The sequence below is a fragment of the Chiloscyllium plagiosum genome, chromosome 6 (assembly GCF_004010195.1).
Source record: "Chiloscyllium plagiosum isolate BGI_BamShark_2017 chromosome 6, ASM401019v2, whole genome shotgun sequence".
NCBI classification, from domain to species: domain Eukaryota; kingdom Metazoa; phylum Chordata; class Chondrichthyes; order Orectolobiformes; family Hemiscylliidae; genus Chiloscyllium; species Chiloscyllium plagiosum.
In genome coordinates this window covers 12,438,593-12,452,669 of record NC_057715.1, presented here as the reverse complement: position 1 = coordinate 12,452,669, position 14,077 = coordinate 12,438,593, and the positions used below count along the sequence as shown (strand labels likewise).

The 14,077-nt window shown below is 40.9% G+C and overlaps 1 protein-coding gene across 8 annotated transcripts in view; it reads right to left on the bottom strand.

Annotated features, from left to right (window-relative positions):
- LOC122550461 (nectin-3-like) overlaps positions 1-14,077 on the bottom strand; it is a 110,790-nt gene that overhangs the window by 27,678 nt on the left and 69,035 nt on the right. For 5 of the 8 annotated variants that reach the window (XM_043691210.1, XM_043691204.1, XM_043691207.1 and 2 more), the window contains one exon: positions 4,543-4,579. In XM_043691210.1, coding sequence (XP_043547145.1) covers positions 4,543-4,579 — 37 coding nt within the window. Of the gene's footprint in view, positions 1-1,475; positions 1,550-4,542; positions 4,649-14,077 lie in introns of all 8 variants that reach the window. The other 3 variants (XR_006311861.1, XM_043691205.1, XM_043691206.1) reach the window with 2 other exon arrangements.

The following is a 14,077-nucleotide window of genomic DNA, read 5'->3' as shown; positions in this document are numbered from 1 at the left end:
ACTAAACCATCATGACTAGGCAAAAGCCCTAATATAAATGGCGGACAGATCCTCTTCCAAATAATTCAGAAAGTGCTGCCACATCTTATAAAAATTGTCTATTTTCTGGTACACCATGTTTGTAAGCAAGTCCAAAGGAATGTGGCCCATAATTAACTTATGTCACCCCAATAGACCCAGGGGGTTCTCAGACTTGCACAAAAAGTGAGGATGTTAAAACTCTTTTTCCCATGTATATCTAAGGGAGATAAATTCGGTCAACCCAGGAGAAACTGGATCCACCTTGACTTCTGTCCCCAAGACCCTCTCCATTACTCCTGCCACAGCGCTTCAATATGCTCAGAGCCTGGCGCAATACCACAAACAAAGAGTGAGGTTACCTCATTTATTTTACACTTAAGGCACCTTGAAGATGCTCTCTGCTTAAATTTTTGCAAGATATCTGAGCCCTCTGAAGAATCATTAACTGCACAGCATGGGTCCTATTACATTTTGAAATCTTCCTCACATTCTCACAAATGTCCTCCCAAGTTTCTGGAGTGATCTCCACCCCGACTCTCTCTCCCATGCCAAGGAACCTCCTGCCAACAAATGACAGAGAGTACTCACTGAAAGGGTGCTCTTCGCATGAAGCACCCTCTTTTCCATATCAGATCTATAACCCTCAATCAGAAGTATAGTCTCTTTTCAGATAAAATCTCTGATCTAAGCAAAACGGAAGAGGTTCCTACTTGATAATCCATCCTTACGAGTTATTTGATCAAATTACATCAAAGTTTCATTTTCAAACAGATCACCTAAACTCCCATATCCACTCAGGATTTAAACATGGGATCCATTGTCCTTGGTTGAAAACCTGGCATACCAACTATGGGAGTATGGAAAGATGTTTTAGACATATTACTCTTCATCTGTCTCATTGCCCTCCATGCTTTGACAGTATTAATAAATATTGGATTGTGGCAATGTTCTGCAACTGTCCTCATTTTGTCCAGAAACAACAAGTTAATAAGAGGACACTTTGCCTGGGAGACCTCAATGTCCAACTACATCGATGATGAGTCCCCACAGGCCCAATCACTCACAAAAGATAGAAGGGAGCTCAACTGATATCTTGTGATGTCCGGGAGATCCACTCCGCCTAACCCCTGGAGCATTTGCAACTTTGTAAGCTTGATAAGGGGCATCTTATGGTGCCAAATAAAAGAACTAAACCAACCACTTAACTTTCGAAACATTTGTCAAGGAAAAAGGGAAACATCTACAGACTGAATAGTAAGCAATGAAGAACATTCATTTTAAAAAGAGCAGCTTGATTGAGCCATGATATTGGAAGGGCCCCCTATCTTTGAAGATCTTGTTTAATCTTGTCAAACAAATGAACAAAAGTAGCCATAAATTACTGATCAAAACTAGGGTAACAGAGAGACCCAAATAAAGAAAACTTCCCTGTGCCTACTTAAAGGGGAACCCACCTTCAACACCTGGTATTCCCCTAAGACCACTTCCATAGGCATAGATTCCGGTTTTGAAAAATTGATCTTGTAACCTGAGAAAAAGCCAAATGAATTAATACATTGTACCAAATAGGGCACCGAAACTGCCAAATTCAAAAGAAAAATGAGAACATCATCTGCATATAATGTAATCTGATACACCTTCGACCCTACCTTTGGGCAGTTATATTGGGGTCCCCACGAATGGCCACTGCCAGCAGCTGAATCACCAATGTGAAGAGTAAAGATGAGAGGGGACAGCCTTGCTGACTGCCCCTACCGATGTTAAAATTATCAGACCGTATACCATTAGTGAGAACAGCTGCCAGAGGATTACTGTAAAGGACTCTTACCAATCGAGTAAACACTTCACCCAGGCCAAACTGCTCCAGTGTATAAAAAAGATACAGCCATTCCAACTGATCAAATGTCTTCTCAGAGTCCAAGGAAACCACCAACCCTTGAACTGACTGTTGCTGACATACTTGAATCATGTTAAGCAGTCTCCTAACATTATTAGAGGATCTGTGACCCTTTATAAGGCCCGTCTGATCCTCCTCAACAATAGAAGGCAACACCCTTTCCAACCACAATGCTACAGTCTTAGACAAAATTTTAAAATCAGAGATTAAAAGCGAGATGGATCGGTAAAAAACAGTTTTCCGGGATCTACCCTTTCTTGAGGATAAGAGAGATATTAGCCTCTCTCAAGGATGTCAGGAGGCAACCCTGACTATATGAATAGTTATACGTATCTACAATTGGCCCCAACAGTATGCCTACAAATTCTTTATAAAATTCACTGGGCAAACCATCAGGGCCAGGCACCATCCAACTTTGAAGTTGCCTCACCATCTCCTGTATGTCGTGAGCTGCTAACGGAGCACTAAGGAGAGATGCTTGTTCAGCAGACAAATCAGGAAGATCCAAATTCCTAAAAGAAGACTCCATCTTATCCAGTCTGTCCTCACAGCATTCAGACTGGTAAAGTTCAGAGTAAAATCTCCAAAATGTCTCATTGATCTTTTTAGCATCGTAGGTAAGAGTCCTATTCCTTCCCTGATAGAAGCAATAGACTAGGAGGCATTCTTCTTCCTGACCAAATATGCCAAATATTTACCTGACTTATCAAAAAACAGCATCTGCTTCGCAAAGGAAAGTTCCTTCCTTGCTGTATGCATGAGGATAGGTGGATCGGAGAGCTGTGATCCGCTGCAGCTTAGTCACTGACTGTCTACTGTTTAAGCCGTCTCAATTGCTTTCAATTGTACTTCAAGCAGACACTGCTGCTCATCGAGTAAACACTTCACCCAGGCCAAACTGCTCCAGTGTATAAAAAAGATACAGCCATTCCAACTGATCAAATGTCTTCTCAGAGTCCAAGGAAACCACCAACCCTTGAACTGACTGTTGCTGACATACTTGAATCATGTTAAGCAGTCTCCTAACATTATTAGAGGATCTGTGACCCTTTATAAGGCCCGTCTGATCCTCCTCAACAATAGAAGGCAACACCCTTTCCAACCACAATGCTACAGTCTTAGACAAAATTTTAAAATCAGAGATTAAAAGCGAGATGGATCGGTAAAAAACAGTTTTCCGGGATCTACCCTTTCTTGAGGATAAGAGAGATATTAGCCTCTCTCAAGGATGTCAGGAGGCAACCCTGACTATATGAATAGTTATACGTATCTAGAGTTGGCCCCAACAGTATGCCTACAAATTCTTTATAAAATTCACTGGGCAAGCCATCAGGGCCGGGCACCATCCAACTTTGAAGTTGCCTCACCATCTCCTGTAAGTCTTGAGCTGTTAATGAGCACTAAGGAGAGATGCTTGTTCAGCAGACACATCAGGAAGATCCAAATTCCTAAAAAAGACTCCATCTTATCCAGTCTGTCCTCACAGCATTCAGACTGGTAAAGTTCAGAGTAAAATCTCCAAAATGTCTCATTGATCTTTTTAGCATCGTAAGTAAGAGTCCTGTTCCCTTCCCTGATAGAAGCAATAGACTAGGAGGCATTCTTCTTCCTGACCAAATATGCCAAGTATTTACCTGACTTATCATCAAACAGCATCTGCTTCGCAAAGGAAAGTTCCTTCCTTGCTGTATGTGTGAGGATAGGTTTAAGGTGGATTGGAGAGCTGTGATCCGCTGCAGCTTAGTCACTGACTGTCGACTGTTTAAGCCGTCTCAATTGCTTTCAATTGTACTTCAAGCAGACACTGCTGCTCTCCCTTCTGACTGACAGAATATGAGATAATTATCCCTCTCGCATAGGCCATAGCAGTCTCCCAAAGAATGGATGGATTACTAGGTGTACCTGAGTTGGTGGCCAAAAAAGCTTCAAATTCCCTGGAGAAGTATTCTACAAACTTGCTGTCCTTGAGGATGAAGGGATCCATTCTCCAGTACCGTGAGCCCTTTGCATCACCCTTAATGTTAACCGTTAATTACACCGCTGCATGATCAGAGATGGCAATATTCACAATCGAACAGCATACCACCAAATCCAAAAAGGTTGCGGGAGTTAGGAAATAATTAATCCTTGTGTGGCATTTATGAGGATTGGAAAAGAATGTAAAATCTCTGCCCTTAGGATGGAGACGTCTCCAAATGTCTACTAACTCCATCTTTATTGTGATTATCAGGTGTAGAATTTAGTGGAATTTTATGTTGGGAGTCCGCACCATTAGAAAGCAGGGAGTGAGCAAACCATTTGCACTCAGCAGAGAGCAGCAGAATTTCACTACATATGAATTTAATCTCAGCTCCAAAGTGCAAGAAACATTGCAGTGAAGTTTACAATTGAGTACTTTGACAGAGTTTCGCCGAATGGGAGCTCAGGTTAGAAATTTGCAAATGGTCAGTGCTCCCATTCCAGAATTTGCACAGGTTACTGGATTGTGATTTGAAAGGCTAGAGAATTGTACAAGGCAGAAATTGGTTGAACTGATCGTCACATGAATGTGAAGCCTGTAGTGTATTTTTGCTGCAATGCCAGCTCCTCCTAGTATTTGGGTAATAAAACAGAAATGTTCTTACTTTGTCCAGATGAATTCAGTCGGAAGTGGATTAGCATCTGCAATACAAATCAGGTATAATCCGCCATCTTCAGTCCTCTGATAGTCAATAAAAGCTGATGAAATGTCTGAAAAAATATTTTTCAAGAGAATTGAATTTTTGAAATCATTAAAAACACAATCAGTAATTCAGACATGCACATTTAAGGAAAGATGATCAGGATGCATCAAAATTTCAGAACATGCTTTTTGGCCCATTGTCCTAGTGGTTATCTGCCACTTGATGAATGCAATTCTAATCCCGAGATTCCATATTCCCTTATCTTCTTTTTGTTAAGGAACATTTTATGGAGTGTAAAATATATTGCAAACTTGCTATTACCAGCTTTGTGCTACACCCAAGATTAATTTCAACTTCTCTCTCTGTCTCTCCTTCTTTGAATATGCCCGAAGGCAATGGCAGACAGTTTAGTCAGCGATACTCATATCCTGAATGAAATATTAAAAATCCTCTATTAATTAGTGCAGTCAAGATGGTATTTGTGGAATGTGTTGAGAAACAACGGAGTCAATGTTTGGTTGGGGTGTGGGCGGGAATGTGTAAGTGAAACGACAATCAGTTCAGTCATGATCTTGGTGGAGTAGACTTGAAGCCGCCTTCTGCTTTGCGTTTGTGTGTCACATGTTGCCATGCGTCAAGGATGATTAATGAAAATTTATAACGATAAACAAGTGTTAGAAAGTTGAACAGGCATTTTCAGAGCATATCTTTTCCTTCCATACATTTCTGCTTACCAACAGGACAGGGTTCTGGTCAAGTGGAGTGTTGCGGCACGTGTGGGAGGAGGTGGAAGAGATAGTAAAGCTCAGAGCTCAGAAACTGAGATAATCCTGGCGCTTGGCTGGTGTGACAAATGATCAGAAGGCTACTATCCTTCCATGCTGAAATAGAGGAGACATAGCAACGCTGGAACTTGCATTCGTTTACAGAAGACAATCAAAATTAAAGAGCAATACAAAAGACACAAAAAAGAAATAGCAATAGAAGTAACAGATGCAGAAAATGTGAACACAAATGCCAATTTCAAAAATCTCATTCATTTCCTAATATTGCAGCAGAGGCATTATTATTTAGAGGCTGAATAATTCCAGAGTTACTGGAAACTGTCAATTAACCAGTCTCTGATAAATTGCAATGTTTGCCTATTGGTAAGAAACCAAGACAGCACATGAAGCACAAAATAAAACCAGGATTAAGTTATGAAAGCTGTGATTGACTTGGCTCATAATGGATTGGAGTTTCACAATGGGACGTGTTATGGACCAGGCCAAACCCCTCAAAATATATTCAGAAGATAGACTCGAGCCTAACTTTTTCTTATTTTAAAAGGTAAGTGAGGACTGCAGATGCTGGAGGTCAGAGCTGAAATGTGTTGCTGGAAAAGCGCAGCAGGTCAGGCAGCATCCAAGGAGCAGGAGAATTGACGTTTCGGGCATGAGCTGAAGAAGGGCTCATGCCCGAAACGTCGATTCTCCTGCTCCTTGGATGCTGCCTGACCTGCTGCGCTTTTCCAGCAACACACTTTCATCTTTAAAAGGTAAGTGTCAGGCACTGCATTCCAGATACAGTTGGATTTGGTCAAGCTACCAGACTGGAATAATTTAACTCCATTAGAAAACTTAACAAAATAATAGATCACTTAACTACTAATTAACTGGTCCAATATAGTAATATACAATTAACACCCTTGGCCAATGCAAGTTCAGAAAAATCAATTATCTCACAGGCAATTCTCCAATCTCAAGACGAAAAAACATTGAGAGAAAACTCAGAGAATAGCAGGAGTGATATACGAGAGCATCCACCCAGTTTCAAGACCCAGTGACTGATACTGAAAATCTAAAAGGTCTTGGCAGTGTGGGAGCTTGACCCCATCCATTCAGGCTGATACTATTGTTCCAACTTTAAAAAGAACGCCAAGGTCTCACAAGCTGTGGATCCAAATAGACAACTCAGTACCTTGGTCTTAAAACCTCTCTTCAGCAAAATATCAGGATAAAATACACCTCTTAAAGCCATAGTATTGTCACAGATGAAATAATAAAACATACTGTAAGTTCTTGCTGCAGAGTAATCGCCCACTCAGTGAATGCTGGGAAGTTACAATCACACTTCCCCTATTTTAGTAACAAAAGCAAAACATTGTACAAATCTGAAATAAGAAAAAGAAAATACAAGACATGTTTTTACAAACTTAAATTGTCAATATTTCTTTGAAAATTACCAAAAGAATTGCAGTTGCCAACGTTACTGTGACTCGATTTTTCTTCTATTCTGTGCAAATTAATTAAAAACAGGAACGTTCAATATGGTTTGGTGATGAAGTTGAAAAATAACCCCAAAGTTTTTCAATGAGTGAAGCAAATCCAATAAAAGTAAGTGAAAACTTAATCTGAACAATTGGTCCATCTTGATTTCAACATATTGCTATTTTTCTTTGCGCCAAAATCCTGTAACTTAGTTGTATCAATGTAGCACCTTTTCCATTTGTACTGCAGCAGTTTCGATAAGGTGGCTCACCACAACTCAAGATTAACAAGAGATGTCAATAAATTTAGCCTCACCAGCAACACCCACATTCCAAAGATTAATTATGTTGGACATTTCAAATCCCCATTGTACATTGCTACAACAATAATTTTCATAAACTTGCAGACCTCTATAGTTGAACTGCTGCATTTGCTTTTTGGAAATTTCAATGATGTATATAAGATAGACACACTGCCAGAAAGATTGCAAAAGCTCACACTCTAAGCATTTCCATTGAAGCTTATGCAGAACTGGGATCAGAACATGGACTGCTGAGATTGTGTAGGTGTTAAGCATTGGGTATTTGAAAGCAGGAACACAGAAGGTTCAGACTGATGTGTGAGATGAGGCATCTGGAAGTTGGATGAGATTCCCGAGTGTCAGGAAATGTTGCTGGGCAAATGATGGGAGTGTGGTGAGTTGAACAGCATGACAAGACTGGAATATAGGAATTAGGAGGAGGAGGCAATTCAACCCTTCAAGCCCGCCCTGCCATTTAACATGATCATGACTGATCTTATCCTAGTCTCAACTCCAATCTTCTGCCTGCTCTCCATCGCCTTTTATCCCACTTTTCATCAGAAACATATCTATTTTTTCTTAAATCTGTTGATTAATTCAGCCAGTACTGCACTCTGGGGCAGTGAGTTCCACAGATTCTCAACACTCAACCCTTCAAGCCCGCCCTGCCATTTAACATGATCATGACTGATCTTATCCTAGTCTCAACTCCAATCTTCTGCCTGCTCTCCATCCCACTTTTCATCAGAAACATATCTATTTTTTCTTAAATCTGTTGATTAATTCAGCCTGTACTGCACTCTGGGGCAGTGAGTTCCACAGATTCTCAACACTGAGAAAAGTAGTTTCCACTCATCTCGTTTTGAACCTAACTCTCATCACAGATTGCCTTTTAGAAAAGGCTAGTTAACTACATAATAAGTGAACAATGTGGCCTTCGCCCCTGCTGTCAGTAGAGGTAGTGTGAGGCCCCACAGCCAAAAGCTACAGTCATGGAGAGGTGTAATTAGAGCAAGCATTTGGCTTATAATAAATTTATTTTGAAACATTAAGGGTTGGATATTTCACAACACAGGAAAAGGTAGTGTGAGACCCACACAGCCAAAAGCTACAGTCATGGAGAGGTGTAATTAGAGCAAGCATTCGGCTTATAAGAAATTTATTTTGAAACATTAAGGGTTGGATATTTCACAACACAGGAAATACTCTGCCCATGTAATGATCTAGTTGTGAGTTATGTGTCCATCACCTTGATCTTAATGCATGCAGACACAGTGCAAATTGCAACCCAGACCAAGGCAACCCAATTTCTAGCCCATGGAATCCTTAATTCTTTGTTCCAGAAATAAACACAGATTATAAGATTATAGAGGCTAATACAAATCATTACAAAACACAATTGAAACCTCAGCTGATGAACTATTCCCATGTCCGGTCCCTCACCCGAGGAAATCTTGAGACAGCACATAAAGGAGATTGATCAGAACAGGGCAAGAATGAGGCTCTTAATTCATGCAGAGAGTGATTAGATTATGGCTGTTTCCATTTGCTGCAACAGTACAAGGCATTATGATTAAGAGATGTAAACTTACTATACTTTGGGAGTGCAGCTTTAAATTTCTAGCAAATGAAAGTCTCTTATTCTGAAGTGAATTTGACCATCAAAGCTTCTACTGTTAGAGATCAAAGGAATGCTCAGATGGTTTACTGAGAAGGTGTACGCTATTTATGCTTGGAAACAATGGCAGTCACTTCTGAGTTTCCAATAAGCAATTTTTGGATCTCAAAACATCACAGAAAGGTGTTGAAGACACCAAATTTAAAACATCTTTTGGAACTAGAGGGCGGGTAAAGATTTAAAAGGGACCTAAGGGACAACTTTTTCACACAGAGGGTGGTGCATGTATGAAATGAGCTGCCAGAAGCGGTAGTGGAGGCTGGTGCAATTACAACATTTAAGAGGCATCTAGGTGGGCATATCAAATGGAAGAGTTTAGGGCCAAGTGCTGGCAAAGGAAGTGGATTAATTTAGGATATCTGATCGGCATGGACAAGTTGGATGAAGAGTCCGTTTCCATGCTGTACATCTCTATGATTTTATAATTATGCCATAGTTGTTTAATTGCTTCCAAATTGAAGCAAGGCAGTTTCTCAAGGAGCTAGTTATCACTGCTCACAAGATACCCAGTTAATGAGGTTACAAGCTTCTCCACCAACCTATGAATATCACAGGAATTCTCCAGTTATATACGGTCAGATGAGAGTATAGGCAGCCTGTCTTTGCAAGCTTCCATAGCCTGTTATGTGAGGGAGATGGTCTTGAGTTAAACTTACTGCACCATTGCAGAAACTCTAAAATATGTATTCTAGCATGATCAGGGTAGGAATAGTTCTCAGAAGAAGTATTAATGTTGTTGATAGATTGAAAAAAACTCAACAGTAACTGTAGGAAGTCCCAGGATATGGTTCCTCAAAGTTATTATTCGGCAAAAGGGAGATATGGAAAGTCTTTGGAATCTGGGAGCAAATGTGGATTCTGCTAAAGGGACTGTAATTCCATGGAGAACTTGATGAGTTATAAGTACAAAACAGGAATATTCCTCTCAGGAATTTAAATTGTAAGTTGTTTTGCAGTATATAGGTTCAAAAATGTAAACAAGTTTCATTTTTTTTACCTATCAACTTGAATTCCAATCTCCTTTTACAAGTTGTAGGTCTCTACGGAGATTGTAACAAAGGGCAGATGTAAAAGGAATGTTAAAAATAATTGGAGGAGATTTAAATTGGGTCAATTGGAAGGAATGTTTCCTCTGGCAGGGGAACTGTCGAGGGTACATCTATCAGGTAATTGGCAAAACCATTAAAAAGGACATGAGTATTTTTTACTCAGGGTTATGATTTGGGTAACTTTAGTGTAAGAGGTGGAAGACTATTTAATGGGTGGGAAGTTTCTCAATAAAGAATACAGAATTACATAAGAACAAAAATTGCAGGGCTGCAGATAAAGACCCCATTCCTGAAGAAGGGCTTATGCCCGAAACGTCGATTCTCCTGTTCCCTGGATGCTGCCTGACCTGCTGCGCTTTTCCAGCAACACATTTTCAGCTGCAGATAAAGAATGGAGAACAAATTCATGCTCAGAGACTTGTAAACAATGAGTCACATTGTTCTATGGCTCTGATGTTAATGGATAGATGGGAAGGGTGCAGAGTATCACATGGACCTAGCAAGGCCAGAGATCAAGAGGCACCGCTGAGCTTTACAACAGAGCCTCAGCAAAATTAAACACTACAGATATCTGTAATACAGTGGAGCTGGTAGACATTCAGGAACAGCACAAACAATTTTTTTTTCTTTACTCATTTGTGGGATGTGGGTGTGACTGGCTTGCCAGCATTTATTGCCTGTCCCTAGTTGCCCTTGAGAAAGTAGTGGTGAGCTGCCTTCTTGAGCCGCTGCAGTCCACCTGCTATGAGTTGACCCACAATACTGGTACGGAGGGAATTCCAGGATCTTGACTCAGTGACAGTGAAGGAATTGCAATACATTTCCAAATCAAGATGGTGAGTGACTTGGAGGGTAACTTGAAGGACATGGTGTTCCCATGTTTTTTTGCTGCCCTTAAATTTCTATGTGGAAGTAGTAACGGGTTTGGAAGGTGCTGTCTGAGGATCTTTGGTGAATTTCTGCAGTGCATCTTGTAACTGGCAGGAGAGTAGTTTAATGTACACATGGTGATGGAGTCTGGCAGTTAGAGGTGAAGGAAATTTGACATCAAGGTGGGGGCAGTATATTGGAGTTTTGTCATATGCTTGTAAAAACACCAAAATGCTCATGCCTCTTCCTTTACAACGTAGGCTTAAAATGTATTTTTCTATTTCAGGATTCAATTCCCTGAGGATTTCACTTCACAGTAAATTTGTCATAGCTACCTCCTCATTCAAGCCCCAGTTAATACAGCAGAATACGTTCTGACACCATTGTCAAATCTAGGCTGTATATTTCACACAGCTTGCCGATTCCTTCCTCTGGGTGTCCTGCTTGCTTGTTCGAAAAAGGTGAATGTGGAGGCACAACAGGAAGGAGTAAAAGAAGTGGCTTCTGCTTTTTTAATAGCCCCACAGTTGTACAGCTAAAATGGAGCCATAACAAATTCTATTTCACTCTTGCACCTCATTGTGTATTTCCTACAAATATTAACACAAATATAATGAAAAATAGGATAGAATTGTAATTACAGTCAATAGTCAGCAGATGAGGAACGTGTTTTGAAGCATTGAGGGTTGGATGTTCCACAACACAGACAATCTTCTGCCCATGAAGCGATTTATTCAGACACAGTTGAAACCAGTTAGAGACAGTCACAGTCCCATTTTCAGCAGGAGGCCCAATACTTTCATTGGTACGTACACCAAAAGGGGCTTTCCAAGTGATACTGGCGGCTGGTTTTGCATTTACTGCTGTACAGATGACAATGAGGCGTTTCCTGCAGTCAATCAGAGAAAAGTCTGGATATGTTTGGATGGTAACAGTCGGAGGAGCTAAATTGAGACAAAGAAGTGTAGTTTAGAACATTCAGATGTCATGATCCTTTCTGAATGATTAACCAACATCAAACACTGCACCTAGTTCAAATTAGACATCACAATGACACCTACGTTTTGCAGTCCATCCTCTCAGTCAAATGAAACTGGGAACACTTCACCCATCCTCAAACTCACCATGGACTACTCTCGACTATCTGTCTCATTCTTGGACACATGCATCTCCATCAAGGGTGGACACCTCAGCATCACACTCTACTGCAAACCCACAGACAACCTCACAATGCTACACTTCTCCAGCTTCCATCCAAAACATATTAAAACAGCCATTCCCTATGGACAAGCCCAACGCGAACACTGGATTTGCTCAGGTGAGGAGGAATGGGACGGGCACCTGGAAGTACTCAGGGATGCCCTCACAAGAACACGGTACAATGCCCAACTCATCGACTGCCAGTTCCGACGTGCCACAGCAAGAACTATAATGACCTCCTCAGGAGACAGACACGGGCTGCAACCAACAGGGTACCCTTCATTGTTCAGTACTTCCCAGGAGCTGAAAAACTATGCCATGTTCTTCGTGACCTGCAACACATTATCAATGAGGATGAGCACCTCCCCAAGACCTTTCTCACACCTCCACTACTTGCCTTTAACCAACCGCCAAACCTCAAACAGATCATTGTTCATAGCAACCTGCCCGGCTCTCAGGACAACTCCATATCACACTGTCACGGTATGCGCTGCAAGACGTGTCAGAGTGTGGACATGGACACCACCATTATGCGTGGGGACACCTCCCACCATGTATGTGGCAGGTACTCATGTGACTCAGTCAACTTATCTATCTTATACGTTGCAGGCAAGGATGCCCGGAGGCATGGTACATTGGGGAAACCGAGCAAAGGCTACGACAACGGATGAATGGACACCGCACGACAATCAACAGACAGGAGGGTTCCCTTCCAGTTGGGAAACACTTCGGTGGTCCAGGACATTCAGCCTCGGACCTTCGGGTGACCATCCTCCAAAGTGGACTTCGGGACAGGCAGTACAGAAAAGGAGAAAAGTGGCCGAGCAGAGGCTGATAGCTAAATTCGGTATCCATAAGGACGGCCTCAACCGGGACCTTGGCTTCATGTCACATTACAGGTGACCACCATTGCACTACACACACACCCTCAGAGACTTCGACCACTCTACACTCATGCACACACATATACACTCTCTCTCACAGACACTCACAACCTCCCACCCCCAGATACGCACACACAGACAGACAAAGACCCAGATGCACACATATTTTGTGGGGCGAATTTGTACTTGCAGAGTTACATTGTAGTTTGCTCAAAAATTGCATGAATTCATGTAAAACTCTTGTTTTCTCACTTTTTAGATTAGAATCAATCTAAACATCATGGCATGCAGAGAGAACACAGGGGGCTAACACCTTCAACATATTGTCTAACTTAAGCCCATTGTTACAGCTAACCTGAGAATGCAACTTTTAAAAAAAGGTTTTGTGATTTACACATGAAAGAAGTGAAACTATCATTGTATTTGAACAAACGAAAGACTCAACAGACAATCAAGGTATTTTTCAATGTATAATTTCAGTTACATCACACTGTAAAGTTTTGCTATAAATGCTGTGCCTTAGAATTGTGTCCTCCACTATCACCTGATGAAGGAGCGACGCTCTGAAAGCTAGTGTGCTTCCAATTAAACATGTTGGACTATAACCTGGTGTTGCGTGATTTTTCACTTTGTATACCAGTCCAACACCAGCATCTCCAAATGAAAGATATTTATTCAAATGAAAGATGAAAAAATTTTATTACTTACCTTGAGGAAACCAGAGAAAGAAATGGTGAAAAAAGACTCAGATGACAATGGAAACCTCCGTTGTAAAATACAAATAAACTGCAAGACCTCTCTGCTTATGGACAGTCCTGTACAGCATGGATTAATGGGATCTTCAACTTCTGCTGGAGAAACTCACCATGTAATTGTATTAGTGTGTTCTAATTAATAGCATCCTGGGTATGTGTCAGGACATCCAATTACATTATAACACTTTCAAGATCAAGTGAGAGGGGGTGAATTAATCCTCTTAGAAAATTGCAGAAAAGAATTTAGTTTTTTTGGGAAAAAAGTAAATTCAGGAAATGAATTGTTGTAAACGAACAACTAAGTAAAGATTACATTTAACAACACTGAGTTGGAAGGTGACAGTGAATAATCCAATGATAACTGCATAACACAAAGTCATTCAGTTCATCTGTATAAAGAACAATTTCCCCCTAAATATACTCCTACTGCCTTTATACTGTCAGAATTCACTCGATCTATCCTGTCTATACCTGACATATGCTTCCTTCATTTTCTGAACCAAACCCTCA